At 44.5% G+C, this 17,084-nt stretch overlaps 1 protein-coding gene across 5 annotated transcripts in view; it reads left to right on the plus strand.

Moving 5' to 3' along the window:
* Nucleotides 1-17,084, plus strand: part of pikfyve (phosphoinositide kinase, FYVE finger containing) — a 159,104-nt gene that overhangs the window by 67,542 nt on the left and 74,478 nt on the right. For all 5 annotated transcript variants that reach the window (XM_068035853.1, XM_068035855.1, XM_068035854.1 and 2 more), the window contains 2 exons: nt 1,246-1,357; nt 3,004-3,151. In XM_068035853.1, the coding sequence (XP_067891954.1) occupies nt 1,246-1,357; nt 3,004-3,151 (260 nt within the window). The remainder of the gene's footprint in view (nt 1-1,245; nt 1,358-3,003; nt 3,152-17,084) is intronic.

Here is a 17,084-nt window from a genome sequence, read left to right on the forward strand (position 1 = left end):
TACACTAAAAATGCTCTGATTTCGCACCCCATCCCCACCTTGGTGGTGCCAGCTTTCCCTGGAAGGGAAAGTGAAGGCTTGTGAGTGTCGCCCGTCACACTGAAGATCCGGATCCGAAGGTAAGATTGCAGGGAATATAGGTTTAAATGCATGCATAGAGTTTATTTAAATATTTAAAGTAGAATCCAGTCGCCAACTGGTGGGGTGGCTGCCACGGAGCGTCGTCACCGGCAGGAAGATCGGGCCCGACAATCCTGGCATCGGGCTCTGTGGTGGGCCGGCCCCCGCCACGAAGCCCGATGTCAGGAGCTCAACAAAATCCAGACCATAGTGTCTTTAGCTTTGAGTTTTTTTTTCTTATTTTGTCTGACATCACTTTAGTCGCTAATAAACCTTTGTTACCTTCACCATCCCTCCCTAACCCACACAGCTTATTTTTTACCCAAAAAGCTGCTCTGCTTCAGACCGTTGGCATTTCCCTTGCTGCTTTTGAAGTTACCCTTTCCTGAATTCTCCCACCCCGCCCCCTTATTAGTTTAATAAATTTGCTTTGTTACTCTGTGAACAGTAAAAGACGTGCAAGAGCAGCCTGGTTTAACTTTTCTCTAAATTTTATATGTTCCCTACTCTGTACTACATTTGTCTGCTTCCCAGTGTATTGCATCTGCCTTGTATATCAAATCACAACATTTCAAAGTAATTCATTTTTGAGACATTGAGACATTACTGGTAAACACAAGATGCTGTCTAAATCCAAGTTTTTCTTTTCTCTTATTGTTTCTTACTCCATTTCAGTTTGTTTCACTGTAAAGATAACATTCACTATAGAAATTAATTTTCATTTGAACTAAAGTTTTTGAGCAGTTTTAACCGTCTTCTCTTTTTGTTCTATTTTCTCTCTACAAGTCAGCTTGTACAATAGGAAAATTTCATTTATGATTAATTGACATGATGAAATTATAATGAAAATATTGATTATAAATTTGTCCTCTTTTCCTCTAATCTGAAATATCATCATGTGTTTTGTGCATGATGATCAAAAAGTTTATGCAGTACCTAATGTATCGCAAAAGTATTGTTTTGGTAGTTAATCACGGAATAATGACTCCACACTTTCCCCTCACTTTTAGAAGATTGAGAAATACTTAGGAAATTTCTAGACTGATATGTTATACCTCAAGATGCAGTTTTGTGTGTGTTTTGAGTGTTGCTACAGCACCTATTTCATCCAGTGTTTTTCTTTAGAGCTCAGGCAATTGCCATTGGTCAGGCATTAGTGGATGGACGATGGTTTGACTGTGTAACCCATCATGATCAGCTTTTTAGGGATGAATATGCTTTATACAGGCCTTTACAAGTAAGTCAATTTAGTACTACCTGCTTCAGTATTGCTTGTTTCGGTTATGCTTGTTACATAGTGGTTATATACATTATAGTTGATAATTTAGTTGGCTTATCCCAATGAAATTTTCCATGCATTGATTGGAAATCTATCTGAGAGATTTTCTGGTTTAGCTCTGCACTAGTATTCATGTTAATCACACATTCTAAATAGACCCAAGAGACAATTAAAACAAGAAAAAAATTCAAATTATTTAAACTATGTCATGGAGGGAAAGGTAAGCAAACTATCCTGACTGTTCAGCTACAGCACAAATCTCTACTACATTCAGGAACCCAGTGTTGGCTACATTTATCTTATCCAATGGCATTTTCTTTTGTAAACTAATTAATTAACTTAACTGAGTAAATTTGTTTTCACTGTCAAAGATGGGAGAGTTCACCAATATTTAAGTTTAGTAGTGAGCCTGGAAAACAAATTCCCCATGTCATATGGCCTCTTTGTCACCATTTTGCTAGTTGCTAACTTAATGTTGACTTTGAAAGGCTGGTGCAGCCAACATGCTTTTAATGCCTTAAATAACATTGCAGGAAAGAGAGAACACTGGGATTTTGCTCTTCAGCGTAGAATTCTGGTGAGGCAGGTCATCTGCCTATCCCACGAAATCTGCTCCAACTACCAGCAATTTTCCATGTTCAAGGTTGATCTTGTGTGCGTGGTGAGCTTCTACTGTGTTTCCTGCCTCCAAAAGATAATCTGCAAGTGCTAAAGCACAAAATCCCAGTGGTTTTGCAGCAGATGTGGTGAGGGACTTAAGAGGCAGACATGCCCCAATGGTGGCGTCTAGGCTCCAAGACCAAAACCTTTGGCAGGTAAGTACTGGTCCAGACTTGGGAAAGGAGACCTTTACAAGACCCTCTCCCTTCAGTGGGGGAGCTCTGGACCTTTACTGCCACTTCCTGGGGCTTCCTTCCACATAGTAGCTCTGGGAAAGGGCAGTAAGTGAGGCAAACAGATGGGAAATCCTTTTGGGACTTGGCCCCTCTGCAAAAGCAGCCATTTGTGTGCAGTTGGCAGGGAAAGAGTGGCCAGTGGTGATCCTCTTGGGAATTGGATGAAAAAAAATTGTGATCAGAGGAGTGAGGTGACGGTAGGCCTCACCAAATGAATTTTCCCCTATTCCTGCTGCAATCCCTGCTCAGTTTTGTATGGGATACTGGCCAAATGGTATATGTTGAAGGTGTCCCTTTGATGATTGTTAGTTGATTTGCTGCATGATGTGTGTATTTTGTTTTTTTTTTAACATATAACTAGATTTTCTAGCAAGTTCCCATAATGCTTGCTTGGAGGTATTAAATTTCAAACTTCCCTGGATGTTAAACCATAAAGAAATTTTAGTGAAATTGAATTTGTGTCTGAGGAAGTTATTGAACAATGGGAAGTATTTTTATCTATATATGTTCATATTTCGTGCTGAAAAAGTTGGACTGGATACATCTAGTACTTAAGAGTTTCCATTTGAACAGTGACATTTATAACCAGCCTATTTCAAATAATTATAAATTCTAATCTGCCATACTAAGTACCATGATTTTGGTTTTGTATAGGAAGAGGAGTTTTCTTTTCCAATTTGGTTTTAAAAACCAATGTCTGCATTCCAGAGTACAGAGTTTTCTGAGACACCCTCTCCGGACAGCGATTCAGTAAATTCGGTGGAAGGCAATTCTGAACCATCATGGTTTAAAGACATCAAGTTTGATGACAGCGACACTGAGCAGATGCAGGATGATGGAGAAGAAATCATGCAAAGTAAGTCACATTTTTAATGATACAGCAGCTGATTTTAATTCTTTATACAGAGAGATGGAAAGGAGTGAGAGCCTACGTTTTCATAGTATTTGGGCATTTGTGTTGCCTACGTGAAGGACAATTAATTTGAAGCATATAAATAGCAATTTTTAAAAATTATATATAGTTCATAGAACCATAGAAAAATTACAGCACAGAAGGAAGCATTTCAGCCCATTGTGTCTGCGCCAGCCGAAAAAAAACTAGCTGCCCAATCTAATCCCACCTTCTAGAATCTGGTCCATAGCATTGCAGGTTACAGCACTTCAGGTGCATGTCCAGGTACCTTTTAAAAGAGTTGAGGGTTTCTGTCTCCACCACTGTTCCTAGCAGTGAATTCCAGGCATCCACCACCCTCTGGGTGAAAAGGTTTTTCCTCACGTCCCCTCTAATCCTTCTACCAATCACCTTAAATCTGTGCCCCCTGGTAATTGACCTCTTTGCTAGGGAAACAGATCCTTCCTGTCTACTCTATCATACCAAATTGTTTTTTTTTGCAAAAGAAGGGGAGAAGCAAAAACCTAGCTCTGGAAGAACTTTTGGTTAGAAAAATGTGTCTCTCAGTAAACATTCTGAGAGCGCTTAACATTCTCTGCACCAGAGAAATTGGTGAAGAGCATTTATGGGAAATCGAGAAAAGGTTCTGGCCAGTTGTAACCCTTTATGTATCACTCCAGTTACATCAACCAGTCTACTTAGTAGCTTACAGTCTTGAGGACAAGACTATATTCAAGAGTCTAGAGTATATAAGAACATAAGAAATAGGGGCAGGGATAGACCATGTGGGCCCTCGAGCCTGCTCCGCCATTTAATATGATCATGGCCGATCTTTTGCATCAATTCCACTTTCTCGCCCACTCCCCTATCCTTTGATTCCTTGAGTGATTAAACCATCTATCTATCCCAGCCTTAGATATCGATGATGGAGTATCCACAACCCTCTGGGTAGAGAATTCCAAAGATTTACAGCCCTCTGAGTGAAGAAATTTCTTCTCACCTCAGTCTTAAACAATCAACCCCTTATTCTGAGGCTCTGCCTCCGTGTTCTAGATTCCCCAGCCAGGGGAAACAACTTCAATGTCTATCCTGTCAAGCCCCTTCAGAATCTTGTATGTTTCAATGAGATCACCTCTCGTTCTTCTGCACTTCAGTGAGTTATAGACCCAATTGACTTAGCCTCTCATCCCAGGAACTAATCTAGTGAACCTTCGCTGCACTGCCTCCAAGGTAAGTGCATCATTCCTTAGATATGGAGAATAAAACTGCGCACAGTACTCCAGGTGTGATCTCACCAAAGCCCTATACAATTGTAGCAAAACTTTTTTGTTCAAAAGCAAAATATTGCAGATGCTGGAGATCTGAAACAAAAACAGATAATGCTGGAAACGCTCAGCAGGCCTTGCAGCATCTGTGGAGAGAGAAACACAGTTAACGTTTCAAGTTGTGACATTTCATCAGAACTGAGAAAAGTTAGAAATGTAATAGGTTTTGAGCTAGTAAAGGAAGGTGGGATGAAGAACAAAAGGAAAGATATGAGATGGGGTGGAGGACAGGACAGATTAAATAATTAAAGGTTTCATGATACCTTTTTTTTACTTAATCTCTGTCAATTTAGAGCAGAGGGGATGGAAGCTAGGGCAGTTGCATGCTCCTCTTGCAGGATGTGGGAGGTAAGAGTCACCACTTGTGTCCCTGCTGACTTCACCTGTGAGAAGTGCACCCAACTCCAGCTCTTCACAGACCGCGTTAGGGAACTGGAGCTGGATGAACTTCGGATCATTCAGGCGGCTGAGGGAGTGATAGAGAGCAGTTATAGGGAAGTAGTGACACCTAAGTTACAGGATAAAGGTAGCTGGGTGACCGTCAGGGGAGGGAAAGGGAATAGGCGCACAGTGCAGGGATCCCCTGTGGCCGTTCCCCTCAATAATAAGTATACCGTTTTGGATACGTTTGGGGGGGGGGGACCTACCAGGGGAAAGCCACAGTGGCCAGGTCTCTGGCGCTGAGCCTGGCTTTGTGGCTCAGAAGGGAAGGGGGGAGAATAGGAGAGCGATAGTGATAGGAGATTCAATGGTTGGAGGAACAGACAGGAGATTCTGTGGTCGCGAATGAGACTCCCGGATGGTATGTTGCCTCCCGGGTGCCAGGGTCAGGGATGTCTCGGACCGAGTCGACAGGATTCTTAAGGGGGAGGGGGAGCAGCCAGAAGTCGTGGTACACATCGGTACCAATGACATAGCTAGGAAAAGGGATGAGGACCTGAAAAGCGAATATAGGGAGTTAGGTTGGAAGCTAAAAGGCAGGACGAGCAGGATAGTAATCTCAGGATTGATACCGGTGCCACGTGCTAGTGAGGCTAGAAACAGAGCGAGTGCAGCTGAACACGTGGTTACAGAGCTGGTGTAGGAGGGAGGGCTTCAGATATGTGGATCATTGGGATACCTTCTGGGGAAGGTGGGACCTGTACAAGAAGGACGAGTTGCATCTGAACTGGAGGAGCACCAATATCCTGGGCGGGAGGTTTGCTAGAGCTCTACGGGAGGGTTTAAACTAGTTTGGCAGGGGGATGGGAACCGGAGCTACAGATCAGTGGATGGGGTAGCTGTTGAACAGGCAGATACAGAGTGCAGAGAGTCTGTGAGGAAGGTTAGACAGTTGACAGGGCAAAGTTGCAGCCAGTATGATGGGTTGAAGTGTGTCTATTTTAACGCAAGAAGTGTCAGGAATAAGGGTGATGAACTTAGAGCATGGATCAGTACTTGGAGCTACGATGTTGTGGCCATTACGGAGACTTGGATATCACAGGGGCAGGAATGGATGTTGGATGTTCCGGGGTTTAGATGTTTCAAAAGGAATAGGGAGGGAGGTAAAAGAGGTGGGGGAGTGACATTGCTAATCAGGGATAGTATCACAGCTGCAGAAAGGGAGGTTGTCGAGGAGGGTTTGTCTACTGAGTCATTATGGGTGGAAGTCAGAAACAGGAAAGGAGCAGTCACTTTATTGGGAGTTTTCTATAGACCCCCAATAGCAACAGAGACACGGAGGAACAGATTGGGAGGCAGATTTTGGAAAGGTGCAGAAGTAACAGGGTTGTTGTCATGGGTGACTTCAACTTCCCTAGTATTGATTGGAACCTCCTTAGTGCAAATAGTTTGGGTGGAGCAGCTTTTGTCAGGTGTGTCCAGGAAGGTTTCCTGACTCAATATGTAGATAGGCTGACTAGAGGGGAGGCTATGTTGGATTTGGTGCTTGGCAATGAACCAGGCCAGGTGGCAGATCTCTCGGTGGGAGAGCATTTCAGTGATAGTGATCACAACTCCCTGACCTTTACTATAGTCATGGAGAGGGACAGGAGCAGACGGGATGGGAAAATATTTAATTGGGGGAGGGGGAATTACAATGCTATTAGGCAGGAACTAGAGAGCATAAATTGGGAACAGATGTTCTCAGGGAAATGCACGACAGAAATGTGGAGGTTGTTTAGGGAGCACTTGCTGCGACTGCTGGATAGGTTTGTCCCGATGAGGCAAGGAAGGGATGGTAGGGTGAAGGAACCTTGGATGACAAGAGATGTGGAACAGCTAGTCAAGAGGAAGAAGGAAGCTTACTTAAGATTGAGGAAGCAAGGATCAGACAGGGCTCTAGAGGGTTACAAGGTAGCCAGGAAGGAACTGAAGAATGGACTTAGGAGAGCTAGAAGGGGACATGAAAAAGTCTTGGCGGGTAGGATTAAGGAAAATCCCAAGGCGTTCTACACTTATGTGAGGAACAAGAGGATGGCCAAAGTGAGGGTAGGGCCGATCAGGGATAGTGGAGGGAACTTGTGCCTGGAGTCGGAGGAGGTAGGGGAGGTCCTAAATGAATACTTTGCTTCAGTATTCACTAGTGAGAGGGACCTGGTCGTTTGTGAGGACAGCGTGAAACAGGCTGATATGCTCGAACAGGTTGATGTTAGGAGGGAAGATGTGCTGGAAATTATGAAAGACATGAGGACAGATAAGTCCCCGGGGCCAGACGGGATATACCCACGGATATTACGGGAAGCGATGGAAGAAATTGCCGCACCTTTGGCGATGATCTTTGCGTCCTCACTGTCGACTGGAGTCGTACCAGATGATTGGAGGGTGGCAAATATTATTCCCTTGTTCAAGAAAGGGAATAGGGATGACCCTGGGAATTATAGACCAGTCAGTCTTACGTCGGTAGTGGGCAAATTATTGGGGAGGATTCTGAGAGACAGGATTTATGATTATTTGGAAAAGCATAGTTTGATTGGAGACAGTCAGCATGGCTTTGTGAGGGGCAGGTCATGCCTCACAAGCCTTATTGAATTCTTTGAAGATGTGACAAAACACATTGATGAAGGAAGAGCAGTGGACGTGGTGTATATGGATTTTAGCAAGGCGTTTGATAAGGTTCCCCATGGTAGGCTCATTCAGAAAGTGAGGAGGCATGGGATACAGGGAAAGTTGGCTGTCTGGATAGAATTGGCTGGCCCATAGAAGACAGAGGGTGGTAGTAGATGGAAAGTATTCAGCCTGGAGCTCGGTGACCAGTGGTGTTCCGCTGGGATCTGTTCTGGGACCTCTGTTCTTTGTGATTTTTATAAATGACTTGGATGAGGAAGTGGAAGGCTGGGTTAGCAAGTTTGCCGATGACACGAAGGTTGTTGGAGTTGTGGATTGTGTGGAAGGCTGTTGTAGGTTGCAACGGGACATTGACAGGATGCAGAGCTGGGCTGAGAAGTGGCAGATGGAGTTCAATCTGGAAAAGTATGAAGTGATTCATTTTGGAAGGTCGAATTTGAATGCAGAATACAGGCTTAAAGACAGGATTCTTGGTAGTGTGGAGGAACAGAGGGATCTTGGGGTCCATGTCCATAGATCGCTCAAAGTTGCCACCCAAGTTGATAGGGTTGTTAAGAAGGCGTATGGTGTGTTGGCTTTCATTAACAGGGGGATTGAGTTTAAGAGCCGTGAGGTTATGCTGCAGCTCTATAAGGCCCTGGTTCGACCACACTTGGAATATTGTGTTCAGTTCTGGACGCCTCATTATAGGAAGGATGTGGAAGCTTTAGAGAGGGTGCAGAGGAGATTTACCAGGATGTTCCCTGGACTGGAGGGCATGTCTTACGAAGAAAGATTGAGGGAGCTGGGGCTTTTCTCATTGGAGCGAAGAAGGATGAGAGGTGACTTGATAGAGGGGTACAAGATGATGACAGGCATAGATAGAGTGGATAGCCAGAGACTTTTTCCCAGGGCGGAAAGGGCTATCACCAGGGGGCATAATTTTAAGTTGATTGGAGGAAGGTTTCGGGGAGATGTCAGAGGTAGGTTCTTTACACAGAGAGTGTTGGGTGCGTGGAATGCACTGCCAGCGGTGGTAGTATAAGCAGATACATTAGGGGCATTTAAGCGACTCTTGGATAGGTACATGGATGATAGTAGTATGAAGGGTATGTAGGTAGTTTGATCCTAGAGTAGGTTAAAGGTTCGGCACAACGTCGTGGGCCGAAGGGCCTGTACTGTGCTGTACTGTTCTATGATACAAAGCCAAAGAGAGTGGTAATAAGACAAGTAAAGAAACAAAAGATGTGTCTAAATGAGGTGCGAATGGCAGAAAAGCAGCTGTTCGAACGAAAAGTAAAGGGATTAAGAAAGAAACAAGAAAAAAACGAAAACCAGCAAAAAAAAAAACAGTCAAGAATTTTACACCCCCCCCCCCCCCCCAAAAAAGGGTGGGCTGGGGGGTGGGGTGTAAAATGGAGTGGTAGACCCTGGGGAGCCCTTCCCGACCTGTTCCCGCCTTCACCGCCAATTTACATGGGGCAGCAGCAAGAAACAGCCCGTCCGCCCCAGGCCAGTCAAGGCCCATAAGCAGCCACTTAAGGGCCTCTTTCCGCTGCCACGGGGATTTTATGGTTGGCAAGCGGGCGGCTGAGGCCTCAGAAAAACCGCCTGATAAAAGTAGGCAGCCTTGTGACGGCTTTGGGAGGGCTGCATCCTGATCGGGCACCTTGTGCCTGACAGAGGACCGCCACCGAAGCCCCAACACGTCCTCCACCCCCCCCCCCCCCCCCCCAACCAACCCCCCCTTGCTCTTGGGGCCTGACCGATTGCCCCCGGCGAGGCCCTAAAAACTTAACCAGTTTTCCAGTGCTCTTCATTCTTGAGCTGGGTAGCAGTCCCAGCAGTGGCCACCGCTCCTGGTGCTGCTGCTGGGACTTTGAGCTGCTGGCCCACTGATTGGCTGGCAGCACCATTGGGTGGGACTTCCTGCCTCAATGAGGTGAAAGCCCCTCCCAAGACCAATTCAGGGCCTGGGGACCGTAAAATCTAGTCTGGATCCCCAGGACTGACTACCCACCCCTCCACCCCACACCCCTCCACCCCGCACCCCTCCACCCCCTCCTACCGTAAAAAATCCAGCCCAAAACCAAATGGGAGCAGAGGTTATAATCTGAAGTTGTTTATCTCAATTTGAGTCCAGAAAGCTGTAAAGTGCCCAGTCGCAAGATGAAGTACAGTTCCGCGAGCTTGTGTTGAGCTTCATTGGAACACTCTAGAAGGTCAAGGAGAGAAAGGTCAGAGTGGGAGCAAAGTAGAGAATTGAAATGACAGTCAGACGACAGGAAACTTAGGATCATGTTTACAGACTGAACGTTTCCAGCATTTTCTGTGTTTATTTCAAACTTCCTTGTTCTTGTACTCCAATTCAATTGCAATAAAGACCAACATGCCATTTGCCTTCCTAATTCCTTGCTGTATCTGCCTACTAATTTTCTGTGTTGCTTGTACAAGCACACCCACTGAACATCGACATTTATAAGTTGAAAAAATATTCTGCTTTTCTATTCTTACTGCCAAAGTGAATAACCTCACACTTCCCCACATTGTACTCCATCTGCCACCTTGTTGCCCACTCACTTAACCTGTCTATATCTGTTTGCAGCCTCTTTGTATCCTCCTTACAGCTCACATTCCCACCTAGCTTTGTATTGTCAGCAGCCTGAGATGCATAACTCTTGGTCTCTTTGTCTCAGGCATTAAATTGTCAGTAATTAGCTGAGCCCCAGCACTGATCCTTGCAACACGACACTCGTTACTCCACTCCACTGCCAGCTTGAAAATGCTGTAGTTCCTTGTTTTCTCTTTCCCTCTTTTCTTGAATATCAGCATTGCATTTGCTAATTTCCAATCCACTGGGATTATTCCAAAATCTAGTGAATTTTGGGAAATCATAACTAGTGCATCCATTGTTGCTGCAGCAACCTCTTTTAGAACCTTAGGACGTAGCCATCAGATCCTCAGGATTTGTCAGCTTTTAGTCCCTTAGTTTTCTCTAATACTTTTTCTCTGCTGATATTCATTTAAGTTCCTCACTCTTATTAGCCCCTTAATTACCCGCTATTTCTGGTATGTAATTTGTATCTTCCACTGAAGACGGCCTCAATATTTGTTCAATACCTCTGCCATTACCTCATTCGTCATAATTTCTCCTGTCTCTGTCTTTAAGGGGCCAACATGTACTTTAGCTGCTCTGCTCCTTTTTATAGTTTACTCTTTTTTTTTCTCTCTTTTTATCAACTTTTTGGTCACCTTTGCTGGTTTCTAAAGCTCTCCCAATCCTCAGACTGACCACTATTCTTTGCAACATTATAAGCCTCTTTTAATGTAATACTATCCTTAACTTCCCTAGTAAGCCGCAGATGGATCTTTCTCACTTGTGTTTGTTTTTTTTGAATGCAGCGTATTTTTGTTGAACATTTTGAATTATTCCTTTAGATGTTTGTCACTTTTATTTAATGCCATACATTTTGTCGATTCACCCAATCAAACTTAGCCAGCTTTCCCCTTATATCTATGTTATTGGCTTTGTTTAAGATTCTTGTTTTGTACTCGTATGTCGCTCTCAAACTTAATATGGAATTTTATTGTATTATGATCACTTTTTCCCAGAGGATTCTTTACAATGAGATTACTAATTAAACCTGCCTCATTGCACAATACCCAAGATCTAAAATAGCTCATCCCTATTTGGTTCCACAACATATTGTTCTAGGAAGCTGTTGCAAAAGCATTCTACAAACTCATCTTCCAGACTACCTTTTGCCAATTTGATGGCTGGGATTTTACTGGGCTCCCAACGTCTGGCTCCATGGTGGGGGGGCGCGGGGCCAGAGGATTGTTCCGGCAGCAGCCTGCAACGGAGTCCAATGCTGGGAGTGCTGGGCCCGATCTTGCCAGAGGCGGCAAAGCTCCATAGCGGCCGCCCCGCCCCTGGGCGACGGAACCCAGATAAACATGTTTAAATAAATGAAATGAATACATTTAAATAAAATCAACAGCGATCTTACCTTCAGGCCATGATCTTCTGAGCGGCAGCTGGCACTCACGAACCTTCACTTTCCCGTTCAGCGTCATTTGGGGTGTGGGGGGGAAGGTCATGTGTTGAAGCTAAGTATTTTGTGGGGGGGTGGGGGAAGATGGAAAATGTTGAATTTAATTGTTATTGGGGGGGAGGGGCGATGGACTTATCGGTGGTACATTGGTGGGGGCGGGGTGGGCCTTTAAAAATTGAAATGACCCAGCAGGGCTGACTGCCCTTTAAAAATGGCACCAGCGCCTGCGCACTGGCAGCTGATGTCATTACCGGCATCGGAGAGCTCGCCCCCTCCATGTGATTGGGAGGGGCAGCCTGACCAGCTCATTATCCTGGGCCATCACGAGGAAGATTGCGGTGGCATGGTGGGGGCTGCCATTTTTGTGGCGGGAGTATAAAATTCTGCTCAATGTGTCTAGTCTATATAAAGATTAAAGCCCCACATGATTATTACATTGCTTTTGTTACAAGCTCCAATTATTTCTTGCTTAATACTCTGTCTAATGGTATAACTAATCTTATGGGGTCAAAAACTACTCGCAGCAACATTTCTGACACTTGTTCCTAATCACCCATTCGGAGAGAAGCAGTGGGAGAGGAGGGCATTCAAAAGTGTGCCAGAACCTTGGAGATTCAGAGAGAAGCAGCAGGAGAGGAGTGGAAGGTTCACGGGCAAATCAAAAATTGAAAAATGACGTCACAATCAACAGAGAGCACGGGGAATCAGAAAGCAGGCCGGGGTGAGTATACCGGTAAGTTTTTAATTTAATCTAAGTTAATCAAATATAAAATAAGACTTGATCGATTCATTAGTATAAAAACTAAAAACTAAGGCTGATTTTATAATTTACCGTATATATAATATAGAGAGAGAGTGGGGTACCAGCAGGAAGGGTATTGGTTCAAATTAGGAGCTGGATAATTAAAATTTTTTCAATCGTGGTAGTGTAACAGTAAGTGTTATAATGAGTATAAACACAGAGCAGGGTTAGAAGTATTAATTACAATTGATTGTTTAAACAGGTACTTTTAATTTAATTTAAATCAAGCATAGCATCAACATCCAAATATTTAACATCCAAATTAATTAATTAAATAGAATAGAGATGGCTGGGCAGACAATGTGTTGCAGCTGCTGTATATGGGAGCTGGTGGACGTCGGTACAATCCACAGTGGCCACATCTGCAGTAAGTGTTGGCTGTTCAAGGACTTTTGGCTCAGAGTTGATGAGCTGGAGTCTGAGCTGCGGACACTGCGATGCATCAGGGAGGGGGAGAGTTACCTGCACACTATGTTTCAGGAGACAGTCACACCCCTTAGATTAATTACACCAAATTTGGACTGTGGTCAAGGACAGGAGGGTGCGACTGCAAGTGAGGCAGGTATGGGGATCCAGAATTTAGCTTTGGAGGAGCCTCAGCCAGAGCCCTTATCCAATAGGTACGAGGTTCTTGCTCCTGGTGTGGAAGAGGGCACAGACAGCAGGGAGGATGTTCAAACTGACCACCGTGGTTCAGAGTGCCATTCAAGTGAGGGGAGAAAGGAGAAATGTAGTAGTAATAGGGGATAGCATAGTTAGGGGAATAGATATTGTTCTCTGCAACAAAGACAGGGAGTCCTGAAGGCTGTGTTGCTACCTGGTGCCAAGGTTAAGAATATCTCTTCTGGACTGGAGGGGGATTTCGAGTGGGAGGGGAAGGATCCAGTTGTCGTGGTCGACATAGGTAGGACTAGGAAAGAGGTTCTGCTGAGGGACCATGATCAGCTCGGGGCTAAATTAAAAAGCAGAACCTCAAAGGTAATAATCTCCGGATTACTACCTGAGCTACGTGTAAATTGGCATGGTGTAAATAAAGATTGGTGTGGGAGAAATGGGTTCCGATTCATGGGGCACTGGCACCAGTACTGGGAAAGGAGAGAGCTGTTCCGTTCGGACGGGCTTCATTTGAACCATGTTCAGCACCATTCATGACTCCTCAGATACTGAAGCAGTCCGTGTAGAAATGCAGCAAGACCTGGACAATATCCAGGCTTGGGCTGATAAGTGGCAAGTAACATTCGTGCCACGCAAGTGCCAGGCAATGACCATCTCCAACAAGAGAGAATCTAACCATCTTCCCTTGACATTCAGTGGCATTACCATCGCTGAATCCCCCACTATCAACATCCTAGGGGCTGCCATTGACTAGAAACTGAACTGGAGTAGTCATATAAATACTGTGGCTACAAGAGCAGGTCAGAGGCTAGGAATCCTGTGGCAAGTAACTCACCTCCTGACTCCCCAAAGCCTGTCCACCATCTACAAGGCACAAGTCAGGAGTGTGAAGGAATACTCTCCACTTGCCTGGATGGGTGCAGCTCCAACAACACTCAAGAAGCTTAACACCATCCAGGACAAAGCAGCCCGCTTGATTGGCACCTCATCCACAAACATTTACTCCCTCCAACACCGACGCACAGTGGCAGCAGTGTGTACCATCTACAAGATGCACTGCAGAAATGCATCAAGGCTCCTTAGACAGCACCTTCCAAACCCGCGACCTCTACCAACTAGAAGGACAAGGGCAGCAAATACATGGGAACACCACCACCTGCAAGTTCCCCTCCAAGTCACGCACCATCCTGACTTGGAACTATATCACTGTTCCTTCACTGTCGATGGGTCAAAATCCTGGAACTCCCTTCCTAACAGCACTGTGGGTATACCTACCCCAAATGGACTGCAGCGGTTCAAGAAGGCAGCTCACCACCACCTTCTCAAGGGCAATTAGGGATGGGCAATAAATGCTGGCCCGGCCAGTGACGCCCACATCCCATGAATGAATAAAAAAAAAAATGTTGGGACCAGTGTCCTGGCAAATGGTATAACGAGGGTTGTAGATAGGACTTTAAACTAATTAGGGTTCAATTGTCAAGTTTAAACTTTCTAAACGAAACAAGAGAGCAGAGGTGCAGGGTAGTGAAGAGGCGAACGATAATTGAAGTGTGATAAGAAGGGGCAGAAAATATAAGCAGAAGAGTGCAGTAGAAATTAGAACCAGAATGAGTAATAATGGTAAAAAGTCAAAGCTTTAAGGCTCTTTACCAATGCTGCGTGCATTAAGGTAACAAGATGGATGAGTTGACGACACAAATAGAAATAAATGAATATGACTTGATAGCTATTTCAGAGTTGCAGGGTGATCAAGACTGGGAACTCAATATTCAAGGGTATTCAACGTTCCAGAAAAATAGGCAAAAAGGAGGTGGGGTAGCTTTGTTAATAAAGGAAGGTATCAGTACGGTGGTGAGTAGTGATATAGGTGCAATAGGTCGTGATTTGGAATCTGTTTGGATGGAAATAAAGAATAGCAAGGGGAAGAAGTCACGGGTGGGATTCGTCTGTAGGCCCCCGAAGAGTTGCCTCACTAAGAGAAAGTGTAAATTGGGAAATAATGGCGTGTAAGAAGGGCGCTATAATTGTCTCGGGTGATTTTTAATCTGCATATTGACTGGACAAATTAGATTGGCAGAGGTAACATGGAAGATGAATTTGTAGAGTGCATCAGGAATTGTTACTTAGAGCAATGTGTTGCAGAACCTACCAGGGAACAGACTATTTTAGATCTAGTAATGTGTAATGAGGTAGGATTAATAAGAGATATCATAGTTAAGAATCCTCTAGGGGGAAGCGATCATAACAAGGTAGAATTTCAAATTCAGTTTGAGGACGAGCAACTCTGTTCTCAAACCATTGTCCTCAACTTAAACAAGGGCAATTATGGAGGTATGAAAAAAGAGTTGTCTAAAGTGGGCTGAGAAAATAGACTAAGGGGAAGGTCAGTGGATGAGCAGGGCAGACATTTAAGCAGATATTTCATAACGTTCAGCAAAACTTTATCCCACTCAAAAAGAAGGACTCGATGAGAAGGATGAACCACCCGTGGTTAACAAAGACAGTCAATGGGAGTATCCAATCAAAAGCTAAGGCATACAAAGCGGCGGAAGCTAGTGGTAGGCTAGAGGATTGGGAATTTTTTAGGAACCAGCAGCGGATGACGAAAAAGCTAATAAAGAGGGAGAAAATTGATTGAGAGTAAATTGGCAAGAAATATAAAAACGAACAGCAAGAGCTTCTACGGGTATATAAAAAGAGAGTAGCTAAAGTGAGCATGGGACCCTTGGAGGATGCGACTGGAGAATTGATAATGGGGAACAGGGAAATGGCAGATAATTTAAACCAATATTTTGCATCGATCTTCACGGTGGAGGATACTATAAACATCCCACAGATATCAGATAAGCAAGGAGCTAATGGGAGGAACGATCTTGTAACAGTCTCTATCACGAGGGACAAGGTGTTTGACAAATTAATGTATTAAAGGCAGACAAGTCGCCAGGACCTGATGGCCTGCATCCAAGGGTTTTAAAGGAAGTGGCTGCAGAGATAGTGGAGGCATTGGTCAAAATATTCCAGAACTCACTGGATTCTGGGAGGGTCCTAGCGGATTGGAAAACTGCTAATGTGACGCCCCTATTCAAGAAGGGAGGGAGACAAATAGCAGGAAACTATAGGCCAGTCAGCCTAACATCGGTCATTGGGAAAATGCTGGAGTCCATTATTAAGGAAGGGCGGCGCAGTGGTTAGCACCGCAGCGTCACAGCTCCAGCGACCCGGGTTCAATTCCGGGTACTGCCTGTGTGGAGTTTGCAAGTTCTCCCTGTGTCTGCGTGGGTTTCCTCCGGGTTCTCCGGTTTCCTCCCACATGCCAAAGACTTGCAGGTTGATAGGTAAATTGGCCATTAGAAATTGCCCCTAGTATAGGTAGGTGGTAGGGAAAATGTAGGGACAGGTGGGGATGTGGTAGGAATATGGAATTGGTGTAGGATTAGTATAAATGGGTGGTTGATGGTCGGCACAGACTCGGTGGGCCGAAGGGCCTGTTTCAGTGCTGTATCTAAACTAAACTAAACTAAAAATAGCAGGACATTTAGAAAAGCTTAATGCAATCAAACAGAGTCAGCCTTGTTTTGTGAAAGGGAAATCTTGTTTGACAAATTTGCTAGAATTCTTTGAGGATATAGCAATCAGAGTTGATAAAGGGGAACCTATAGATGTAATGGATTTGGATTTCCAGAAGGCATTCAGTAAGCTGCCACATAAAAGATTATTGCAGAAGATAGGAGCTCACGGTATTGGGGTAATGTATTATCATAGATTGAGGATTGGCTAACTCACAGAAGGCAGAGAGTTGGGATTAGTGGGTCTTTTTCAGTTTGGAAAGACTTAACTAGTGGAGTGCCACAAGGGTCAGTCCTAGGGCCTCAATTATTTACTATCTATATTAATGACTTGGAGGTGGGGGTAGAATGAAATATATCTAAATTTGCTGACAATGCAAAAATAGGTGGGAGAGCATGTTGTGATGAGGCCATAAAGAATCTGCAAGGGAATATAGATAGGTTGAGTGAGTGGACAAAAACTTGGCAGATGGAGTCTAATGTAGGAAAGTGTGAGGTCATGCACTTTGG

The sequence above is a fragment of the Heterodontus francisci genome, chromosome 7 (genome assembly GCF_036365525.1).
Source record: "Heterodontus francisci isolate sHetFra1 chromosome 7, sHetFra1.hap1, whole genome shotgun sequence".
NCBI classification, from domain to species: Eukaryota; Metazoa; Chordata; class Chondrichthyes; order Heterodontiformes; family Heterodontidae; genus Heterodontus; species Heterodontus francisci.